The sequence below is a fragment of the Hoplias malabaricus genome, chromosome 9 (genome assembly GCF_029633855.1).
Source record: "Hoplias malabaricus isolate fHopMal1 chromosome 9, fHopMal1.hap1, whole genome shotgun sequence".
NCBI classification, from domain to species: Eukaryota; Metazoa; Chordata; class Actinopteri; order Characiformes; family Erythrinidae; genus Hoplias; species Hoplias malabaricus.
In genome coordinates, this window is record NC_089808.1 from 29,239,365 (window position 1) to 29,259,423 (window position 20,059).

At 37.3% G+C, this 20,059-nt stretch overlaps 1 protein-coding gene across 4 annotated transcripts in view; it reads left to right on the plus strand.

Moving 5' to 3' along the window:
* The window catches only part of chd3 (chromodomain helicase DNA binding protein 3), a 57,426-nt gene that overhangs the window by 24,486 nt on the left and 12,881 nt on the right, over positions 1 to 20,059 (plus strand). For 3 of the 4 annotated variants that reach the window (XM_066682001.1, XM_066681999.1, XM_066682002.1), the window contains 22 exons: positions 129 to 266; positions 394 to 515; positions 1,015 to 1,188; positions 1,386 to 1,527; positions 2,073 to 2,204; positions 2,350 to 2,467; positions 2,568 to 2,692; positions 2,910 to 3,141; positions 3,541 to 3,707; positions 3,805 to 3,982; positions 4,548 to 4,634; positions 4,899 to 4,984; positions 6,493 to 6,626; positions 6,860 to 7,004; positions 9,236 to 9,401; positions 12,747 to 12,895; positions 13,044 to 13,299; positions 13,418 to 13,561; positions 13,651 to 13,779; positions 16,143 to 16,251; positions 16,535 to 16,667; positions 18,567 to 18,762. In XM_066682001.1, coding sequence (XP_066538098.1) covers positions 129 to 266; positions 394 to 515; positions 1,015 to 1,188; positions 1,386 to 1,527; positions 2,073 to 2,204; positions 2,350 to 2,467; positions 2,568 to 2,692; positions 2,910 to 3,141; positions 3,541 to 3,707; positions 3,805 to 3,982; positions 4,548 to 4,634; positions 4,899 to 4,984; positions 6,493 to 6,626; positions 6,860 to 7,004; positions 9,236 to 9,401; positions 12,747 to 12,895; positions 13,044 to 13,299; positions 13,418 to 13,561; positions 13,651 to 13,779; positions 16,143 to 16,251; positions 16,535 to 16,667; positions 18,567 to 18,762 — 3,262 coding nt within the window. The remainder of the gene's footprint in view (positions 1 to 128; positions 267 to 393; positions 516 to 1,014; positions 1,189 to 1,385; positions 1,528 to 2,072; positions 2,205 to 2,349; positions 2,468 to 2,567; positions 2,693 to 2,909; positions 3,142 to 3,540; positions 3,708 to 3,804; positions 3,983 to 4,547; positions 4,635 to 4,898; positions 4,985 to 6,492; positions 6,627 to 6,859; positions 7,005 to 9,235; positions 9,402 to 12,746; positions 12,896 to 13,043; positions 13,300 to 13,417; positions 13,562 to 13,650; positions 13,780 to 16,142; positions 16,252 to 16,534; positions 16,668 to 18,566; positions 18,763 to 20,059) is intronic. The other variant, XM_066682000.1, reaches the window with a different exon arrangement.

Consider the following 20,059-nt stretch of genomic DNA (forward strand, 5'->3'; position numbering starts at 1 on the left):
GGCATTGCAGTGTTTCTGGAATATTATGGATTCACCTCAACAAGCACCAATTATTAAATTAATTATAATGATCAACTTGCTAAATAAATTACTTTAATGTTTGTATGTTTTTTCTGTGTGTCTCTCAGAAAGAAGCTCCCATTAAGTTCCATGTGTTGCTGACCTCCTATGAGCTGGTGACCATAGACCAGACAGCCCTGAAGTCCATTGAATGGGCTTGTCTGGTGGTCGATGAAGCTCACCGCCTCAAAAATAACCAATCCAAGGTATTTACATTTTTGTATGTCAGTTGTGTGTTTTTGTCTGTGACTGTGTATGATTGTGTACTGTTGGAAGAACAAAGTGTGTGAAAGCCTATACTGTAAAATCTGAAGCTTGTGTGTATGTTGTCAGTTTTTCAGGCGATTGAATGATTATAAGATTGACCATAAACTGCTGCTAACAGGCACACCCCTTCAGAACAACTTAGAGGAGCTCTTCCACCTGCTAAACTTCCTCACACCCAATCGCTTCAAGTGAGGAAAAACACATTCACACTTTTTAATGGTACACCTCCACTTACATTTTTCTTGTTGCTGCATTTCTCCATGCTGGAACTTTCTGGTGGGCTTTTAATATTTTTCTGCTGTGAACATGAAAGAGGAGTAAAACAACCATATCAGACTTTGTTGTGGTACTATACAATAGATGAAATAGTTATGAGTCTCACTAGCAGTTTGCTGTCTAGCATGTTACAAAAATTGGTTTAAAATGTTCCTTCCTATTTTAACTAGATATGCTACATCTTACTACATGAAACTTTTTACCTCAAAATCCTGATTGTGCACAAAGTGCACTGCTGCCACGTATTGCATGAAATCTGCAGATATTTCGACGAAATGCAAATGGACATGTACCGTAACACAGTCATATACAGGTTCTGATGCACATACAACTACCACAGTATATTCTCATGCTGGTTTGTCAGGATAACAGAATACAAACATAACAAGCTAACCCCTTCTCTGTCTGCAGTAACCTGGAGGGCTTTCTGGAGGAGTTTGCAGACATCTCTAAGGAGGACCAGATCAAGAAGCTGCATGACCTCCTGGGCCCACACATGCTTCGACGTCTGAAGGCTGATGTGTTCAAGAACATGCCAGCTAAAACAGAGCTAATAGTCCGTGTAGAGCTCAGCCCCATGCAGAAGTGAGAGCATGTTGAAAACACTGAGCAAAAAAATATATATATATTCTGTCATCTGTGAACTGTGTTTACTATTGAGTAAAAAGAGTGAAGATTAAAGCTGTGCAAATGTTGCAAAACTGCAGAAGGTGAAAGAGGAAGGCTGGAAATTGTGGTTTTGTTTAAGCTTTGTGTGTGTGTGTGTGTGTTTGTGTGAAAAGGAAATACTACAAGTTCATCCTGACACGGAACTTTGAGGCACTAAACTCTAAAGGAGGAGGGAACCAGGTTTCTTTGCTTAACATCATGATGGACTTGAAGAAGTGCTGCAATCACCCCTACCTCTTTCCCGTTGCCGCTATGGTGAGATGAATACTCATTTGTAGAGATGCATATATCAGCATGTCTTTGTGACTAAATTGGCTGAGAGTTCATTTTATAAATAAAAAAGTTTGAGTGTGTGGGCTTGATGAAGACATGAAACACAATAGCATATTTCAAATACTTCCTATTAATCAGTGGTAAATTGTAACATAAATGCTACTTGAGATAAACTGGCATTTTAATTTCTTAAATAAAAAAAATAGTTTCCTGCTTAAATGACATGAAATTATAGTACATGTTCCACTATATAAATAAATAAAAGAGTTTGATGGGTTAATGATTCATAAATTATAAGTTAATGGCCTTATATGTTAAGCAATCTTTTTGAACAGTGGTTCCACCGTGTGTTGGAACTTAACATTACAATATTGATTACATAGTTGTGAGATAGAATACACAAAAGAATTGTGTTTCTTTCCTGTATTCTTTTTTTTTTTTTCTTTGGATATTTGAAAGAAACTTAATAATGTAAGATGAAAAAAAAAGATGATGTTTACGTATATTTGTTTGTGTGTGCTTTACAGGAGTCCCCAAAGACACCAAGTGGGGCATATGAGGGCGCTAGCCTAACAAAGGCTTCTGGGAAACTAATGCTGCTGCAGAAAATGCTGAGGAAACTGAAAGAGCAAGGCCACCGTGTACTTGTGTTTTCTCAGGTACAATAATTACATGAGCTGTTTATAATCTTCCTTCTCAGGTCTATGCTTTCTTACACTCAGGTAAATCATGCTAGGGTTTCCACATGCAGATGACAATTAAAAAAACTCATATTCATTTACAATTTGTATTTGTTTACATAAGATGACGAAGATGCTGGATTTGTTAGAGGACTTCCTGGACTATGAGGGTTATAAATATGAGCGCATTGATGGTGGAATCACAGGAGCATTGAGACAAGAGGCCATTGACAGATTCAATGGTGAGAATATCTGAGTCCTATTAAATGTCAACCATATGCTTGTATAAGATACTTACACACTCTCTCTCTCTCTCTCTCTCTCTCTCTCTCTCTCTCTCAGCTCCGGGAGCTGTTCAGTTCTGTTTCCTTCTCTCTACAAGGGCAGGAGGTTTGGGCATCAATTTGGCAACAGCTGACACTGTCGTTATCTTTGACTCTGACTGGAACCCTCACAATGACATTCAGGTATAGGATGCAGATTAGTTTTCGGTTTGTGACACTTATTTTCTATAATGAAATTAAATGTTAAAGATATTGTAATTTAAAAATAAATTAATTTGTAACATATGTAAAAACAAATCTAGGCTTAAAGCGTTTTATCGTATCTGTTTGTCTTTACGATCACATCCAGGTGAAGGAACAAACCAAAATATTTATTTCTCTCTGTGTTTATTACTCTCAGGCCTTCAGTCGAGCCCACAGGATTGGTCAAGCCAATAAAGTGATGATATATCGCTTTGTTACCCGTGCCTCTGTGGAGGAGCGTATTACTCAGGTGGCTAAGCGTAAGATGATGCTGACACACCTGGTGGTCAGGCCAGGACTGGGCTCGAAAGCTGGCTCTATGTCCAAACAGGAACTCGATGACATCCTGAAGTTTGGCACAGAGGAACTGTTCAAGGACGAAATTGAGGGTGAGAAAAAAAAGATATATTTATAAATGGAAGAAAATAGTAACACTATACACAATAATGAGACAGAAAAAATGAAAGTTTACAAGGCAATATAAATATAGCAGTAAAAGTCATTTCTGGTCAATCTGTCTCATAGTGTTCACAAAGTGCTCTTTTTAAAAAATAAACAAAATCGTGATAGCAAAAATATGTAGCACACATCAGCAGTGTCTTAATATTATGATCATGTTGTTAAGCCAACATTTTAAGCTTATGATTTACGCTTTGTAAGTTTGCCATGATGTTTTCTCTGCCTTGTGACAATTAAACATGTCTGGTTTATTACACTCTATAATTGTAGATATTGCAGTGTCTGGATAATGCATCATTTCTGTGAATGTGTGTGTCTGTGTCAAGCAGGGGAGAATAAAGATGAGGACAGTAGTGTGATCCACTATGACAATGCTGCTATTGAGCGTCTGCTGGACCGTAGCCAGGACGCCACGGATGACACAGACATGCAAAACATGAATGAGTACCTTAGCTCCTTCAAAGTAGCTCAGTACACCGTCCGTGAAGATGACAAAGTATGTGGTTAATAACCAGGAAAGATAAATACAATTCCCATATTGTTTCCGTATGCTTGTAGTTTTCATCTATTTTTGTATATATGTGCATTTGCAGATTGAGGAGATTGAGAGAGAGATTATTAAGCAGGAGGAGAATGTGGACCCAGATTACTGGGAGAAGCTGCTGAGGCATCATTATGAACAGCAGCAGGAAGACCTGGCCCGAAACCTGGGGAAAGGAAAAAGAGTCCGCAAACAGGTCAACTACAACGACGCTGCCCAGGAAGATCAAGGTACCTTAATGCACATCACACATGCACACAACAGTGCACAGTTGCATCACTGGCTGGCCAGTATGGTCAAATCCATTTTCTCTTCACTTAAATTTAGAAGTATTTTTTTAATGTCTAAAGGTTTATTAACACTAAACAATAAATAAAAAAACTCTTTACAATTAGGAAAAAATTACCTAGAATTTTAGAATACGAAAAAAAATTCAACACCACAGGAGACATCATGCCTTAGGTTTGTATCTATTTATTGTTGTTCCAGGGTGTTTTTGAACTCAACATTTTGACAGGGACACTGTCCAGTTGGCCTTTTGTTATGTGAATCTAACAGGGACGTTGAACCGTTGGACATTTTTTGTCTAGTGAATCTTTTTTAAATCTAGAAACTTTGCTTTTGTGTTTCCTTGCCCCAATTCAACGGTTATATACACGTATTTCAGACTTTAACGTTAAGGAGCTAATAAAAAAAAAGCACTGAAGCGTTACACCCTCACCCTCTTATAAAATCAAGTTGAGGAGACTGTGTTGTCCTAGGTTTTTCCACTGACCTACCTGTCTTCTTTTTCAGAGTGGCATGCTGATATCTCAGACAACCAGTCTGAATACTCTGTGGGTTCTGAAGAAGAGGATGAAGATTTTGATGAGAGGCCTGAAGGTGAAGAAACCAGCTGTCTTTTATGTCTATAACCAAATGTATTTTAGGTCTATAACAATACACTGATTGCTACTAATTAGTTAGTACTAACCCATATTGTGATTCTGTCAACATACATTGGCATATTTTTGTATGAATATCCATGAACCTGGTGAAACTGAAATAGACAATGTTTGCAAATCAACTTGGTGGTTATTAGAAATGCAAATGTAAAATTATGTCTTGTTAAAAAAGTCGTTCACTAGCTGTTTCTACCTTTTACAGGCCGAAGGCAGTCCCGTAGGCAGATCAGAAATGAAAAGGACAAACCACTGCCCCCTCTGTTGGCCAGAGTGGGAGGCAACCTTGAGGTGACACAGGACTACTCTTTAACATTTGGTAGCATTGTTGGCAAAAGACACTTGACCTTTTTTAAAGGTCCTTTATACATAACAGTAGGCAGTAGTATCAACACCTATTATGGAGCAGCCATTTAACAATAGCTCTTGCTTTTCAAAATGCAACTTATCAACAGATTTACAAAGTCCTTCATTTTTTTATTTAATTTTACTTTTCTTAAAACAGCTAACTGAAAGAACATTGCTAACTAAGTTGCATTTTCATATATTTCTGTGAAAATACCTTCAGACGTTTCAGCTTCAGTTCATTAAATGTTTCTGCATTCCGACTATATAATACATTAAATTAATAGGCAGTTTGTTGCCCTGTGCTACAAAAACAGTCTGAAATCTTTTGAGAAGATTTTACACTGGATGTAGGAATACTGCTGTTGCTTCTTTTAATAAAGCAATAAGCCACGAGAGGATGTGCGTTACTGCAATTTTTTCATTTGGAAGGCTCTTGTGGCTTACTGCTTTTATAAAATGGTGGTCATCATAAAATGCAATAAAACACACAAATGTTTAATTCATAAATGTATTTATTCATAAACAGTCATTCACAATAAAGTATTTTTCCACCACACCGTGTGTGGCAAGCACATTAATGGCGAGCACTGTTGCTAACCAACATGAGGGCGATGCATAGCCACTCCATTAAACATAATATGTTCACATATATTCATGGTGTTTTTAGTTGAGTAGAAATACTTACATTTCTGTCCTCTTTCTGAAGGGACTCTTACTCTAGAGGAGAAGCTGCAGGAAGTATAGGGCTAGCCTTGGGCTGTGTTTTTAGCCTTTAGCTCAAGTAACTGGCTGAGTAGCATCAGCTTAACTGAGCAGTGACATTAAACCTCAGTGTTCAGTTCATAAATCACATATATAAAGTAGTATTTGCAATAGCCATTCCTTCACCAATGTAACCTCTGGTGGCTAAGCAGTCTAACCTGAGAAGTTAAACACTAATCGAAACACCCAGTTAATGATTAGGACTGCTGTTATATTAATCTGAAATTTAATTAATATATTAATCTGGACAATCTCTTCACATAATTCATCCACTGTTAACCCACCCAAAAATCAAAAGTTTCCCATTTCTATATGCTGCAAACAAGCTCACTACAAGGTTTAAAACAGCTGTGCATTAATATGGAATTCAGATGCTGTGAGGCGGTCATAGGTCACTGTCAGAATTTGTGACCCACTGAATATTAATTACATGAATGTACTTCAACATGCATGTTTATAAGGTTTATATGGAGATTCAGTGGGGGTCACAAGTTCTGATGGCAGCTGTCAGAAATTGTGACCCCTATACCAAGGCTATGAAGTAGCACCCTCTAGGATCACAGAACTTGATGTCATTATGGAAATTATTCAAGCTGTCCTTGTGTGAAATATAACATTTGTGCAACATGTGCAACTGCATGCACATTAATGTAGTTAACTAATCCGTGTGTGTTTTATGTGTATTATAGGTGTTGGGCTTCAATACTCGTCAGAGAAAGGCCTTCCTGAATGCTGTAATGAGGTGGGGTATGCCTGCTCAGGATGCTTTCTCCTGCCAGTGGCTGGTACGAGACCTGCGGGGCAAAACTGAAAAAGAGTTCAAGTAAGAAATATTTGTGAGCATAAAGAAGAAAATTAAACCATATGAAAGTCATATGAAGAATAAAGTAAACTTTTAATTATTATTGTGTATGTTAAATCTTTGTTCTTTTTCCCTTCTCCACATATTTCTGTCTATTCCTTGATTTTCTGTTTTTTTACTGTTCATGTTTTTTTTTTCTTTTTTTTTTCTTTTCCCTCAATATCTCCCCTATCTCTCTTTTGTTCTTAATGCAGAGCATATGTATCTCTGTTTATGAGACACTTGTGTGAGCCAGTAGCTGATGGTTCTGAGACGTTTGCGGATGGTGTGCCAAGGGAGGGACTGTGCAGGCAGCCTGTATTGACCCGCATAGGAGTCATGAGCCTGGTGAAGAAGAAGGTTTGACACATTTTGCATCTAGGGGCATTAAGCTCAATTCAGTTTCCATTTAGGGTTATCAGGAGAGTCCAACAGATTTGTTGGGACTGGATAGAAAGATCTACATTCATCCATTCATTCATTATCTGTAATCGCTTATCCAGAAAGATCTACAGTGGAGGAAATAATTATTTGATCCCTTGCTGATTTTGTAAGTTTGCCCACTGACAAAGATATGAACAGTCTATTATTTTAAGGGTAGTTTTATTTTAACAGTGAGAGATATGCAAGATGTCTAAAAGGAAATTCAGATAAGTACACTGTATAAAATATGTACATTTACATTTTGCAGAGAGAAATAAGTATTTGATCCCTCTAGTCTTAACATGACTTAATACTAGGTGGCAAAACCCTTGTTGGCAAGCAAAGAAATCAGATGTTTTTTTGTAGTTGATGAGGTTTGCGCACATGTAAGGAGGGATTTTGGTCCACGCCTCTTTGCAGATCATATCTAAATCATTAAGATTTTGAGTCTGTTGCTTGGCAACTCAGACCTTCAGCTCCCTCCATAAGTTTTCTATGGGATTAAGGTCTGGAGACTGGCTAGGCCACTCCATGTCCTTAATGTGCTTCTTTTTGAGCCTCTCCTTTGTTGAACTTGGCTGTATGTATTGGGTCATTGTCTTGCTGAAAGACCCAGCCACGACCCATTTTTAATGTACTGGCAGAAGGAAGGAGGTTGTCACTCAGGATTTTATGGTACATGGCTCCATCCATTCTCCCATTGATGCTGTGAAGTAGTCCTGTGCCCTTAGCAGAGAACCACCCCCAAAACAATGTTTCCCCCTCCATGCTTGACAGTGGGGACTGTGTTCTTCGGGTCATAGTCATAGTCTCTTCTTCCAAACACGTCGAGTTGAGTTAATGCCAAAGAGCTAAATTTTTGTCTCATCTGACCACAGCACCTTCTACCAATCACTCTCAGAATCATTCAGGTGTTCGTTGGCAAACTTCAGACGGACCTGCACATGTGCCTTCTTGAGCAGGTGGACCTTGCAGGCACTGCAGGATTTTAATCCATTACGGCATAATGTGTTACCATTGGTCTTCTTGGTGACTGTGGTCCCAACTGCCTTAGATCATTAACAAGTTCCCCCCGTGTAGTTTTAGACTGATTTCTTACCTTCCTCATGATCAAGGATAGCCCACAAGGTGAGATTTTGCATGGAGCCCCAGTTCGAGGTCAATTGACATTTATTTTGTATTTTTTCCATTATTTTTTTTTACAGTGGCACCAACTGTCTCCTTCTCAGCCAGCATTTGGTTTTGTAGCCCATTCCAGCCTTGTGCAGGTCTATGATCTTGTCCCTGACGTTTTTAGAAAGCTCTTTAGTCTTGTCCATGTTGGAGAGGTTAGAGCCTGACTGATTAATTGAGTCTGGGGACAGGTGTCTTTTATACAGTTGACAATTTAAGACAGCTGTCTTTAATGCAGGTAACGAGTTGATTAGGAGCATTTAACTGGTCTGTATTAGCCAGAACTCTTAATGTTTGGTAGGGGATCAAATACTCATTTCTCTCTGCAAAATGCAGATGAATTTTATACAATGTAATTTTCTGGATTTTCCTTAGATCTCTCACTGTTAAAATAAACCTTCTCTTAAAATTATAGACTGTTTATATCTTTGTCACTGGGCAAACTTACAAAATTAGTAAGGGATTAAATAATTATTTCCTCCACTGTAGATATTAGTGAGATTAAACATTTCTGTGATCCTTTTTACAATTGAATGATGGTGAATGGTAATAATAATAATAATTCATTCTCTGTGAGTAGATCTATGACAAGTTATTTTTTTGTATTTTATAATAAATATTAAATGAAACATCTCTCAAAGCCTGCAGCAGGATTGGGCACCATGTGCTTTCTTCCAAGCATGCAGAGCTGTTCCATGACATTCGACATATGGAGTAGTTTGAAAAGATGTGGTGGCTGGCTTTATGTGGAGGGGGCAGTTGCCTTCACCTTTCCAGCTTGGTATAATTTAGTGATGGAGAGACTGGGGACAATTGAGCATACGCAAATTGGCTAACAAAAATGGTAGGGTGGCATCTGAAAAATATTGTACAAATGTTTATTTACTTGCCATTATCTTTGACAAAAAGTACAATATTTCTCTAAACACAATTTACAGAAAAAAGAATCTGAACTTTGTAAGTATATATCATTGCTTGCTGTGCTGGGTATGCAGGTTCAGGAGTTTGAGCACATAAATGGAAAATGGAGTATTCCTGAGCTGAAGCCTGAGGTCACTGTGGACTCAAAGAAATCTTCACGAGCTTCTTCACCTGCAATGAAAACAGCTACACCAACCCCTGAGCAAAGCTGCAACAATACACCTTGCACGTCCAAGCCAGGTACACACATGTACATACCTACAATAAAAATAAAAAATGAATTCAGAACCCAATTCTCCATACATAGATGTACAAAAATATTAAATGCAAAATACACACACACATACATACATGCATATATATATATATATATATATATATATATATATATATATATATAAACACATTTTGACGCATCCTGACATTTTTAGAAGATTGCAGAATGGTATGGGTGCATGGAATATTTTGCTGTTTTCATGATAAACTCTATGGCACATTACTTTACATTACCACAACATACTGTACATTTGACCTGTTAACTCACCATAAATGCAGGCCCTGGGCATGCATTCTGGAGACAAAGCATGGTGTCGATCATAGCATGGTGTTATTTGTCTGATACAGACAGTTTGTTTAAGGCATTCTGTTGGCTACAAAGCTTTGGTGTGGCTGTTAAAGTTGAAAGCCTGGCTTCAAGGGTTTGAATGGAAAAGGCAACAGGATCTTCAACACTTGCTCAACATTGTTCTTCACCAAGCACTATTAAATCATCTGTAACGGTGTGTAAATTAGAATAGGAAGGTAATTAGATAATTGCAGTTTTTAGTTTATAAAAAATTATTAGTAAATTGGAGGCCTGTCTGGAGACTGCCCATGAGGAATCCACTAAGATTCTTTATGAATGCTGCCAGTAACTGTGCATAACATTGCAGCAGCTCATTACAACAAAAGGGTGCTCTGCTAAGTAGTAAAAATGCTTGTCATGAGGTGGTTGAATAATTCTCAGAGTTCAGTAGTTATTAAAAATTGAATTTTGTGTTGGGTGTGGAGAAACTACTTGTCATATTAGTTGTCTTCAGCTATTTAAATTTTTCTTTAATTGGTTTATGGGTAGCATGGTGGTGTAACAGATAGTGTCGCTGTCACAAAGCTCCAGGGTCCTGGGGTTGTGGGTTTGAGCCCCGCTCCGGTTGACTGTTTGTGGGGGAGTTATATTCTCCCCGTGTCTGCCTGGGTTTCCTCCGGGTGCTCCCATGGTCCAAATACACTACACACGTAGATATGTGAATTGGCTACTCAAATGTGTCCATAGGTGTGAGTGTTTGAGTGAATGTGTTAGTTTGTTTTGCCTTGTGTTTATAAATTTTGCTGAGAAACCTCATTTGCAATGCGTGTTGAGTAATTCTGATTGCAAATGTATGTGCCTGCAGATTAGTGCAGTATATAATTTATTGTCAGTCAATAACTACATCAAGACTGTAAGATAGCTAATTAGAGAAATTAGACACCCTAAGACCATAATACACCAAAACCACAAACAAGTTTGGTTAGTTGAATCATTTTGTAAAATGCCAAAAGAAAAAACCCATAAATATGTAATTTGGTTATTCTGTGTTCACTGACCAACTTGATTGTTTTTTGTAAAAGTTTTGTATTTGATGCATGCAACACACTCCAAAGTGTTATGACAGGGGTAGTATAAGAGTAAAAAAAGAATCATTATATGGGTAAGCAAATTTGTATAATCGTCAACAGTTCTTTGCAAGCAAAATTAAGTTGTTGCTCATCAGTTCTTACTAAACGTGATGATAGAGTTGCCCCAGATTGATGCCATTATTGTTATTATTATTATTATTATTATTATTATTATTATTGTTGTTGTTGTTATTGTTATTACCTAAACACCAATTAATTTCATCACTCTTACTCGTAATATAACTACACTGCAGCATAATGACAGACAACTAGTGATACTGTTAATATTTATTAGCATTTTGATCAGAGGAGGATGAGCCCCCTTGTGAATCTTCCCCTGGTCTCAAGGGAGTTTATCCTTGCTACTGTTGCCCTTTAGCTTGCTCCCTTCGGGCTTACTTATTCACGTTGTTTATCTGTTCTGACACAAATTATGTAACGCTGCTTTGCAACATCAGTTGCAAAAAACGCTATAAAAATATATGTTTATTTGATTTATTTATTTATTTTAATTTGAACAGCTAAAGTCTTGTATACAGCAATAATGACCAAAAATTCCACTTGCAAAACTGTAGTGATTAGCATCTTTAATGATTAGCATCAAATGATTAAAATATATAATAAAAAAAAAAGTGGTGTGGTCTATGGGTAAACATGCCTCTGTCCCATCTTTTTTAGAGTTACAGGCAAAAATTTCTAACTTTTCTAACAGTTTCTAACAAATATCAACAAAAGGTTTTTTATTGAAATCTCTGAAAATAATTTCTTTGTCCTTATGTTGGTTAAATACATTTTCATAGGAATTAATAAATTACACATTTCTGTTTTTATGTGTTTAAGTGTTCCAACTTTATTGGAAATGCGATTTGTAGATCATTTTATTTTTACCTTCTTTTTCTGAAAAACTAGGAACATTTGAATCTTTGTGTTAGTTTGTGTTTGTTCTGTCAGTGTATTCTGGCCCTTAAAGTGGTTATCAGTCCTACTCCTATTTTATCTCCATTCATTCATTCATTCATTCATTCATTCATTCATTTATTCACTGTCTGTAACCGGTTATCCAGTTCAGGGTCACGCAGTTGTATCTCCAGCAGGTAAAAAATGAACTACAGCTGCAAGTTCTAGACATTACCTTTTACGCAGTACTAAATTTGCACTCATACATAATGAATGTAAAATACTTCTGTAGTGACATAAATTTTAGGGCTGGATCGTTTGTCCACAAGATGGTAGAGTAGGGCTGAAGTGAGCAGTTCTGTCTCAGAACAGTGTGCTACTAATATAAGCGTGCCATTGCCTGCACATTTCAGACACAGAGGCTTCTTGTTGGTCCAGGATGTTCTTGCTGAAGATGAATGGTTGCATTTCAGGATACATTTTATGAGCGCACACATTTACTCAGCAATTATTTCCCTCTTTTGGATAGTCAGGTATCCTTAAAGGGCCTGTGTCATTTCCTTGCCATTTTCAAATTAAAGTAGTTGATGTAGTATCTTAACACTCTAAAAGTTTCAGAATGGAACTCTCAGTCTCCAGCCATATGGTACATAAATTGTAGTTAAGCTAGGAAGTCTGTGTTTAAAATGTTACTGCTATTCATTTACATGTATCTGCTTTTAATCTTTAACACATTTATCCTGCATATTAATTTTGAAATTAAAACATTTTTTGAGTCTGGACTACATTTCTAATTTTATTTCAGTTAAGGTTGTTTGTATAGTACCATACTGCTAGTGCATTTTGCTTGTTTAAATGTCCACAAGTATTGTGATATTGTGGTGTTGCCATATCAGCCAACAATAACAGACATGCAGAAATGTGTAGGACATATACACACACATGTGCACGCATTTGTGCATGCCTGACCAGATTTGTTCTGTCACTTTGTAGCCACACCATCTCCACCTGACAAACCAGAAAAGACTGGAAAAGAGGTTGAAAAAGAAGAGGGGGAGAGCCCTACTGAAGCAGAGAAAGAGAAGGAGATAAGGAAAGAGGGAAAGGAAGGGGAGAGCATTGAGAGTGCAGAATCTAAAGAGGTAGGTGTGTGATGGGAGATGTTGATGTCTGTGGTTGTGGAAAGTAATGGATGTGTTGGTGAGTGACAGAGTCAGTAAGCAAGCAAGCCGTTTTTGTCTATTGATTTGTTTTTGGCACTAAAAACGGTCTCTGATTATTTGTCATTAGCCTGTTACAATTATAAAGGAGGGTGAAAAAGAACTTCCACTAAGTGAAAAGCCTGAGCCATCTGAAACATCCTCAGCAACTGCTGCTAGTGACTCCAAATCAAAAGAGTCTCCAGATACTACTTCAACTTCACCAAAAGAAAGGTTTGAAAAAGAAAAGAGTGGTGAGGAGGACACCTGTAAAAAAGAGGCTGTTACTGAGAAAACGAAAGACGAATCCACTTCAGACCTTCAAAAAGTTAAAGAGGAGCATCAAGGTAGAGTTGTTATTGTCACTGCAGTGCATAGCTCATGGTACAATGAAAGATTTGAAGGGATATAAAATCTGTTTTTTAAAGCAAGTAGTTGATCCAATTCTGTTTTCTGTATTTGCAGCATCAGAGAAGGAGGAGAAGAATGAGAGAGAAGGGATGGGTGAGAAAATTGGAGAAGAGAAAGAAAAGTGTGAGGAGATGATTGTTCCCATGGAAACAGAAAAAAAAGAGAAGATTGAAAACCAAGTGTTAGATGTTAAGAAAGGTGAATCCTGATCTTTCTCTTTTTGTGCTTTTTTAACATTTTTAACACCCATTTATCACCTTTAAATTATTTTGCATTTTGGCATACAGAAGAGGTGAAGGGTGAAAAAGATGCTGGGAAAGAGATTAAGGTGCAAAAAGAGGACACAACCAAGGGGAATGGCAAACCAGTCGAGCGCCCACGGTTCATGTTCAACATTGCAGATGGAGGCTTTACAGGTAAAACAAAAGCATGCCACTTAAGGGTGGAGGGTTTTTTGTGACCATATTATATAATCTAATGAATACATTTAAAAAAGAAACAATTAATTAAAAGAAGAATTAATTTATTGAATGTTTCCTTCAATAAATACAATTTTGAAATAAAAAAAATGAAATAAAAGCTTACATTTTGTGTGATTTATTTAATCATTATTTAAATGTTCCTTTTAAATATTGGCGGGAATAACTCTGATCCAGTCAGATTTATTGGCTAGATTGCGCAGTAAGGCAAGACATATTGATCTGCCTACTAATGATAGTTTTTAAAATGGCAAAATGTCAAAAGTAAGAGTTCAGGGTGAATAATTGTCCTGAGCTCTTAAGGGAGGCTGCATATTTAATGGAAGAAACACCCCTGCTGCTCAGATGATGAATAAATTCTACTTTTAATGATTTATTTCTTTACTCATTTAATTATATAATATTGTCACAAAAACTCTTCATACTTAAGACTATATATAATATAAGACTTTATATGATTACAAAAAGTACTGTTCTGTATGAAAAAAATGTTATATATATGTTGATTGAGTTTTGCTCACAGCATTGTAAGGGCCTTCTCCTTTTTGGTTTAAATTAACACTAAGGTGCAGGACCTAGACCGGCCCATGGCACGAAGCATTTTTGTATCTGTACAGTTGGTAGTGCTTCTTCTACTTGCTGCTCCAAACAAGTAAACTAAAATATAAAGTTGTGTTCCTGTGGTCAATGCAACGCTACTTGGTGTGTATATAGGACTGTCAATCCATTTTTCTTGTGTTACATCATTGTATAACCACATTGCAATTTTTGTATACTGGAAAATCAAAATACACACTGTGCTATGTACAGGGTACAGAATACATATGAAAACAGTGAAGAAAAGTGCTGTATTCCTGCACAAACCCGCAGATATGACAGTGTTTTGTTTCATTAGTGTTTAAGCATAATACCACTATTCACAGGCTAACAAATCATCACCACTCATAATCCTACATCTAGTCTATGCAGTTCATTCACTTAATGTTTACTACACACACCAACTAAAGTAATTATACTGATCAACACAGTTGCCACACAACTTTACGACCAGTCCCCAAAGTTCACATGCTTTTTTTTTCTTTATATCTGTACCATTTTTATCATGTGGGAAAACATTACATTTAACTTTTAAGCAGATGCTAAGGTAGGTTCAGAAAACGTTTATTGCCACATCAAAATCACTGTGTGATTTTGCTGCGCTGAACTGTAATAAGGAGATTAGACCCACAGTTGTTGGCTACTCTGGGTTCAGCAGTGCAGAAACTAAACTATGTACCCTTTGGAGGAGTGTAGGATCCCCTCCTTTCCCCTTAAATTCTGTACAGGGCTGTGAAAAATAAATTACACTAGGGGGAGCCCCAGGAACAAAAACACAAATCTTACCTAGTGTTCCTTTAACAAGGAAACAAGGGGTAAAAATGCCTCTTCCGTTTTGATTTGAGTGTTATTGAATTTTATAACAAACTGTATATGAATCAGTACCAGTGACTTTTGCATTTTGAACATACCATATTTCAGAAAATTTTTATCAGGAAAAGTATTCTTTTTTAATTATGCACTATTGATATAGAGACACAGCACAAGATCTTCATCAAAGTTTATCATGTCCCTTGGGCAGTTGGGGGTTAGATGCCTTGCCTAATGCCACCTCAGCCATGGATTGAGGAAGGAGTATAATACTTTTCCCTTAATCTCCCTGCCCCCAGTTTTCCTTCCGGTTATGGGGATTGATTTAGAGCCCCCACTGCTTGGAAGAGGTCACATGACTGTCAAACAAATACTTTTCTTCAGTGTTAGCTTTATGCTCTATAAAATCATTAAGGTCCAGTTAGAGAAAACTGTTCCAAGCCAAGGCCCAGAACATAATGTATAACTTGCATTATGATCAGTGCCATATCCTGTACATTAAAATAGGCTTATAATTATCGTATCATTTTATGTAATTAACAAATACTCTAAATAAAATGTCCTTTTCATTTTTCAGGTAAAAATTACAAATAAAACAATTCAGGAGGGAAAAAATGCATATTTTAAATAAAGTCCCTAATGACTTTTGTAGTTGCAGTTGACTCTACTGCTTTTCATAACTAGCAAACTGGCTCTTTATGCTGAAAGTCAGGACTTTTTCTGTAAACAGAATCCATGTTCAGTTCATATTTCAAGTGTTGCCTTATTTATAATATTTCGGGTTTATACTCAAGTCCGGATAGGACAGTGTCCGGACCCGGACCCGGACCCGGACCGTGACCGTGGTCCACATATTTGTGACCCTTGCTCTATATCCATTTTCTTTTCTGCAGAATTACACACCCTGTGGCAGAATGAAGAGCGAGCAGCAATCTCATCTGGAAAGATGAATGAGATCTGGCACCGAAGACATGATTTCTGGCTGCTGGCAGGAATTGTACAGTATCCTTTCTTATGGGTGGTTGTTGCCATGGAAATTGTCTGCCTTTATATGTACAGGATATTATTTGTGACTCTGTATGACCCGTTATAAATGTTAGGCGAGAGGTTATGTAATATATTGATCATTTCCTGATCTTTCATGTCAATATACTTGCTTGGTAGCTGAATAGTTCATCAGATGTTAAAACATAATTGCCTTTTCCTAAGAATTGACTGAAGTTGTGCTTTGGTTATTCCGTTTTGTGGCTGTTTGCTTTGAACCTTAACACGTGACCCCTTTTAGTCATGGTTATGCCCGATGGCAGGACATTCAGAATGATCCCCAATTTGCAATTGTCAATGAACCATTTAAGTCACAAGCGAACAAGGGAAACTTTTTGGAGATGAAAAATAAGTTCCTGGCAAGAAGGTTTAAGGTAAGGCATTTTAACCCAAAAAAAAATACAAAAACATTTACTGGACATATGCACCAGCAAGACATTTGTCAGGGACATTACGCAAACTTTAACATGTTAGTGCCCTAGTACAAACTCTGGGTAAAATCAGAGTCAGCGCACATGAGAACAGAGCAGGGAATGTTCCTGAGTTTCTCCTGCATGCGTTGCACCACACCTAAAGCATGTGTTTCATTCTTCACTGCAAATGTGGGCCTGACACAGAAAATGTGTCTACATGTGTACAGCTACATGTGTGAAACAGCACCCTGGGATATCTCCGAACCCAATACTCCAGAGATTCTCTAAAAAATTCTACATGTGTGCAAGAGGCACTACTGACAAAATTGAACTATGGCACTCATACAACCATTCTGTTTAATGTTTTGTAAATTAGTTATTTAAGGTATTTAAAAGATGATCTTGTGGCTTCTGCCCTTTGTTGATAATAATGACAGAACATCTCATCCTCTTAAAATTGTATTCCATGCCCGCCCAAACATGGAAATCTACTTGCTGTCTCACTAGACACTACAGGAGGTCCTCGGGTTACGTCAGTCCTGAATTACGATGTTTCGTGGTTACGACACATCTCCCATTTACTGTATAAAACCTTGTTTCTACTTAAGCGGTTTTGCATCATAAACGCCGTAACCCGAACTTCGTGTTTGGTGTGCGCGGCGGAAGAATACGGTTATGCGGCTCGGGACCGAGGAGGATAGGTGTTAGGATAGGATAAGAGCTTATAGTATGTTATTTACGTAAAGTATGTGTGTATGTCCCGACTTACACCGAAAATCGGTTTACGACGCGACATAGGAACGAATCAACGTCGCAAGTCGAGGACCCCCTGTACAGGCAAATGTTACAATTTCAAAATTCTGAAAAGATCATGTCTTGTCTGACCAACCAAGCTCTGGATCTTACATGGGATGGTGAAGTTGTTAGGTCATTAATGATAGATATTTATGGTGTTTCTTAAATGGGGGAGAAAAGTGACCACTTGTGGGATATACTCTCTAAATTTTGAGTGACCAAAATGATGTATCAGTTTCTTTGATTACATGTGCTTAGTTGTTATTATTGTCTGTATGTCTGTATTATTAAGACATTTAGTTACCATTCCTCTGTCAAGCTATGACCCCCCCCCCCACCACCACACACACACACACACACACACACACAAATTAAGGCAAATACACACATACATTACTGACCTTTTATAAATGTAACACAAAATAAAACTGCAGTAAAATGCATACTATGTTATATTAATGTATTCATTTTATATCAGTGGCTTGAGGTTTTTACTCCTCCGCATGTTGACATGTGATGACACGCATTCACCTCATGCTGACTCAAGTTCTTGTGAAAACATCTTCTCTATTTTTTTTTTTTTGCCTTTGTCTCTGTCACATGTTTCATATCCCATTCTCTACATCCGCATTCCTTCTTTCCTCACTGCCACACACTCTCACATATAATTTGAAAAGCACAGCTAGCCTTGCTATAATTTTATTACATTGATTCTTCTACTCCTTAGTATCACTTAAAGGTGATATTGTTCTACTTTATACTTTCATCCAGATCATTTAACATTTTTTCCCAATCAGTGTGCACACACTCTTCTTTTTCTCTTTTTTGTTTAAATCTATTTTTTGGTTTTGTTTTCTGCTCTTTCTTGTTCTGTTTTCATCTTCCAATTAAACACAATTTTTCTGATGCATACTTAATTTCTCATTCAATCTTTGCATCTTTTCTATTTCATCCTCTTTTTTAGGAAAAGAAGATATTTGTGATTTTACCCACTGTAAATCCCCTTGTGCCCATCTCTCTCTCTCTCTCTCTCTCTTTCTTTCTTTCTTTCTTTCTTTCTTTCAGCTGTTAGAACAGGCACTTGTGATAGAGGAGCAATTGCGTAGGGCAGCATACCTCAATATGACCCAGGACCCCACCCACCCAGCCATGGCCCTGAATGCCCGCTTTGCTGAGGTAGAATGCCTGGCAGAATCACACCAGCACCTCAGCAAAGAGTCACTCGCAGGGAACAAACCTGCAAATGCTGTCCTGCACAAGGGTGAGAAAAGCATGTATTATGTTTAAAATCTGTGCATGATGTGCTCAACTGTTAAACATATGCAATAAACCTAGATATTAAATATATCAAGAATACCATGATTTAACACTGGAGAAATTGTTTAGATGCTTGTGAAAAGTTCACCATCCTAAAATGCTCTATACATACTTGTAATGTGTATTGTATACAGGAAACATGGCATCAGTGCTACATCATTGGATGTCTTTGTTCTGATTGTGGAGTAAATGCACAAAAAAGAAATGTTGCTTCTGGAATAACTCCCTATTTCACAATGTTTCCAAGATATGGGAACACTCTCAACCACAAAAGGCATTTTCAGCTAAAAATGCTCTCTCTGGGAACCAGAAATCTGTTTGCTGTGCTAATCTACAAAGACAAACAGACTTTTGGCTCTAGTATCATTTGGCCCATCAGTTATACTGTTGCTGGAAAAAAACTAATGAATTCTTTGTAATGACTGGCTGATATAAAAATCAAAATGATCAATTTCAATAAGCATGCAAAAGTTGGCAGAGTCAAACCAATACTGCATATTGGAAGTATTCTCATGAGGAATATGTTCTTTCATGATACATTACACAAATGTGCAAGCAACCTCATAATCATGATGTGTTTGATGTTTCAGTCCAGAGAAATCGTTTAAAACAATGAACAACGATTCCTAACTATGGGTTTTCAGTGCCCTTGGCATGCACATTAGTTTAATGAAGTGTGTTAGAGCAGGGGAATACACTAAAATATACTAAACATGTTGGTGGTTGGATTTGCTGTCTTAATTTACCAACATTAAGTGTGTGATGCTCTGTAATGGATTGAAACCCTGCCCAGAATATATTTCTTGCCTTGCCCTGTCACCTCTCCACCAAATAACTTGTTGGCTTACTGGTACTGATTGTTTTCTGTTGCATTATTTAAGTAGATGCTGCACAGTGGTTGGTGGTTAAGGTTGCTATGTTGTCTTCCAATGAATGTGAAGTTTTTGAGTGTTTACAAAAATGCTATGTAAGACATCACTGCTTTAAAACATAAACAAATTAACTTTCACTGTTGTTTGAAAAAGAACATTTTACCACATTCCAAGTCAGTGGTTCTCAAACTGTGGTATGCATACCACTGGTGGTACGTGAAGCAGCAAGAGGTGGTACTCCAAATGACCTAGAAAACTGTACTACTTAATTAAGGACTTGATTAAAAACTGAAAATCTGAAGTGTTTGTGTGTAAATTACAAGATGTTCCATGGGTTTTATAAATATGCCCCAATTAAATTTGTTTGTG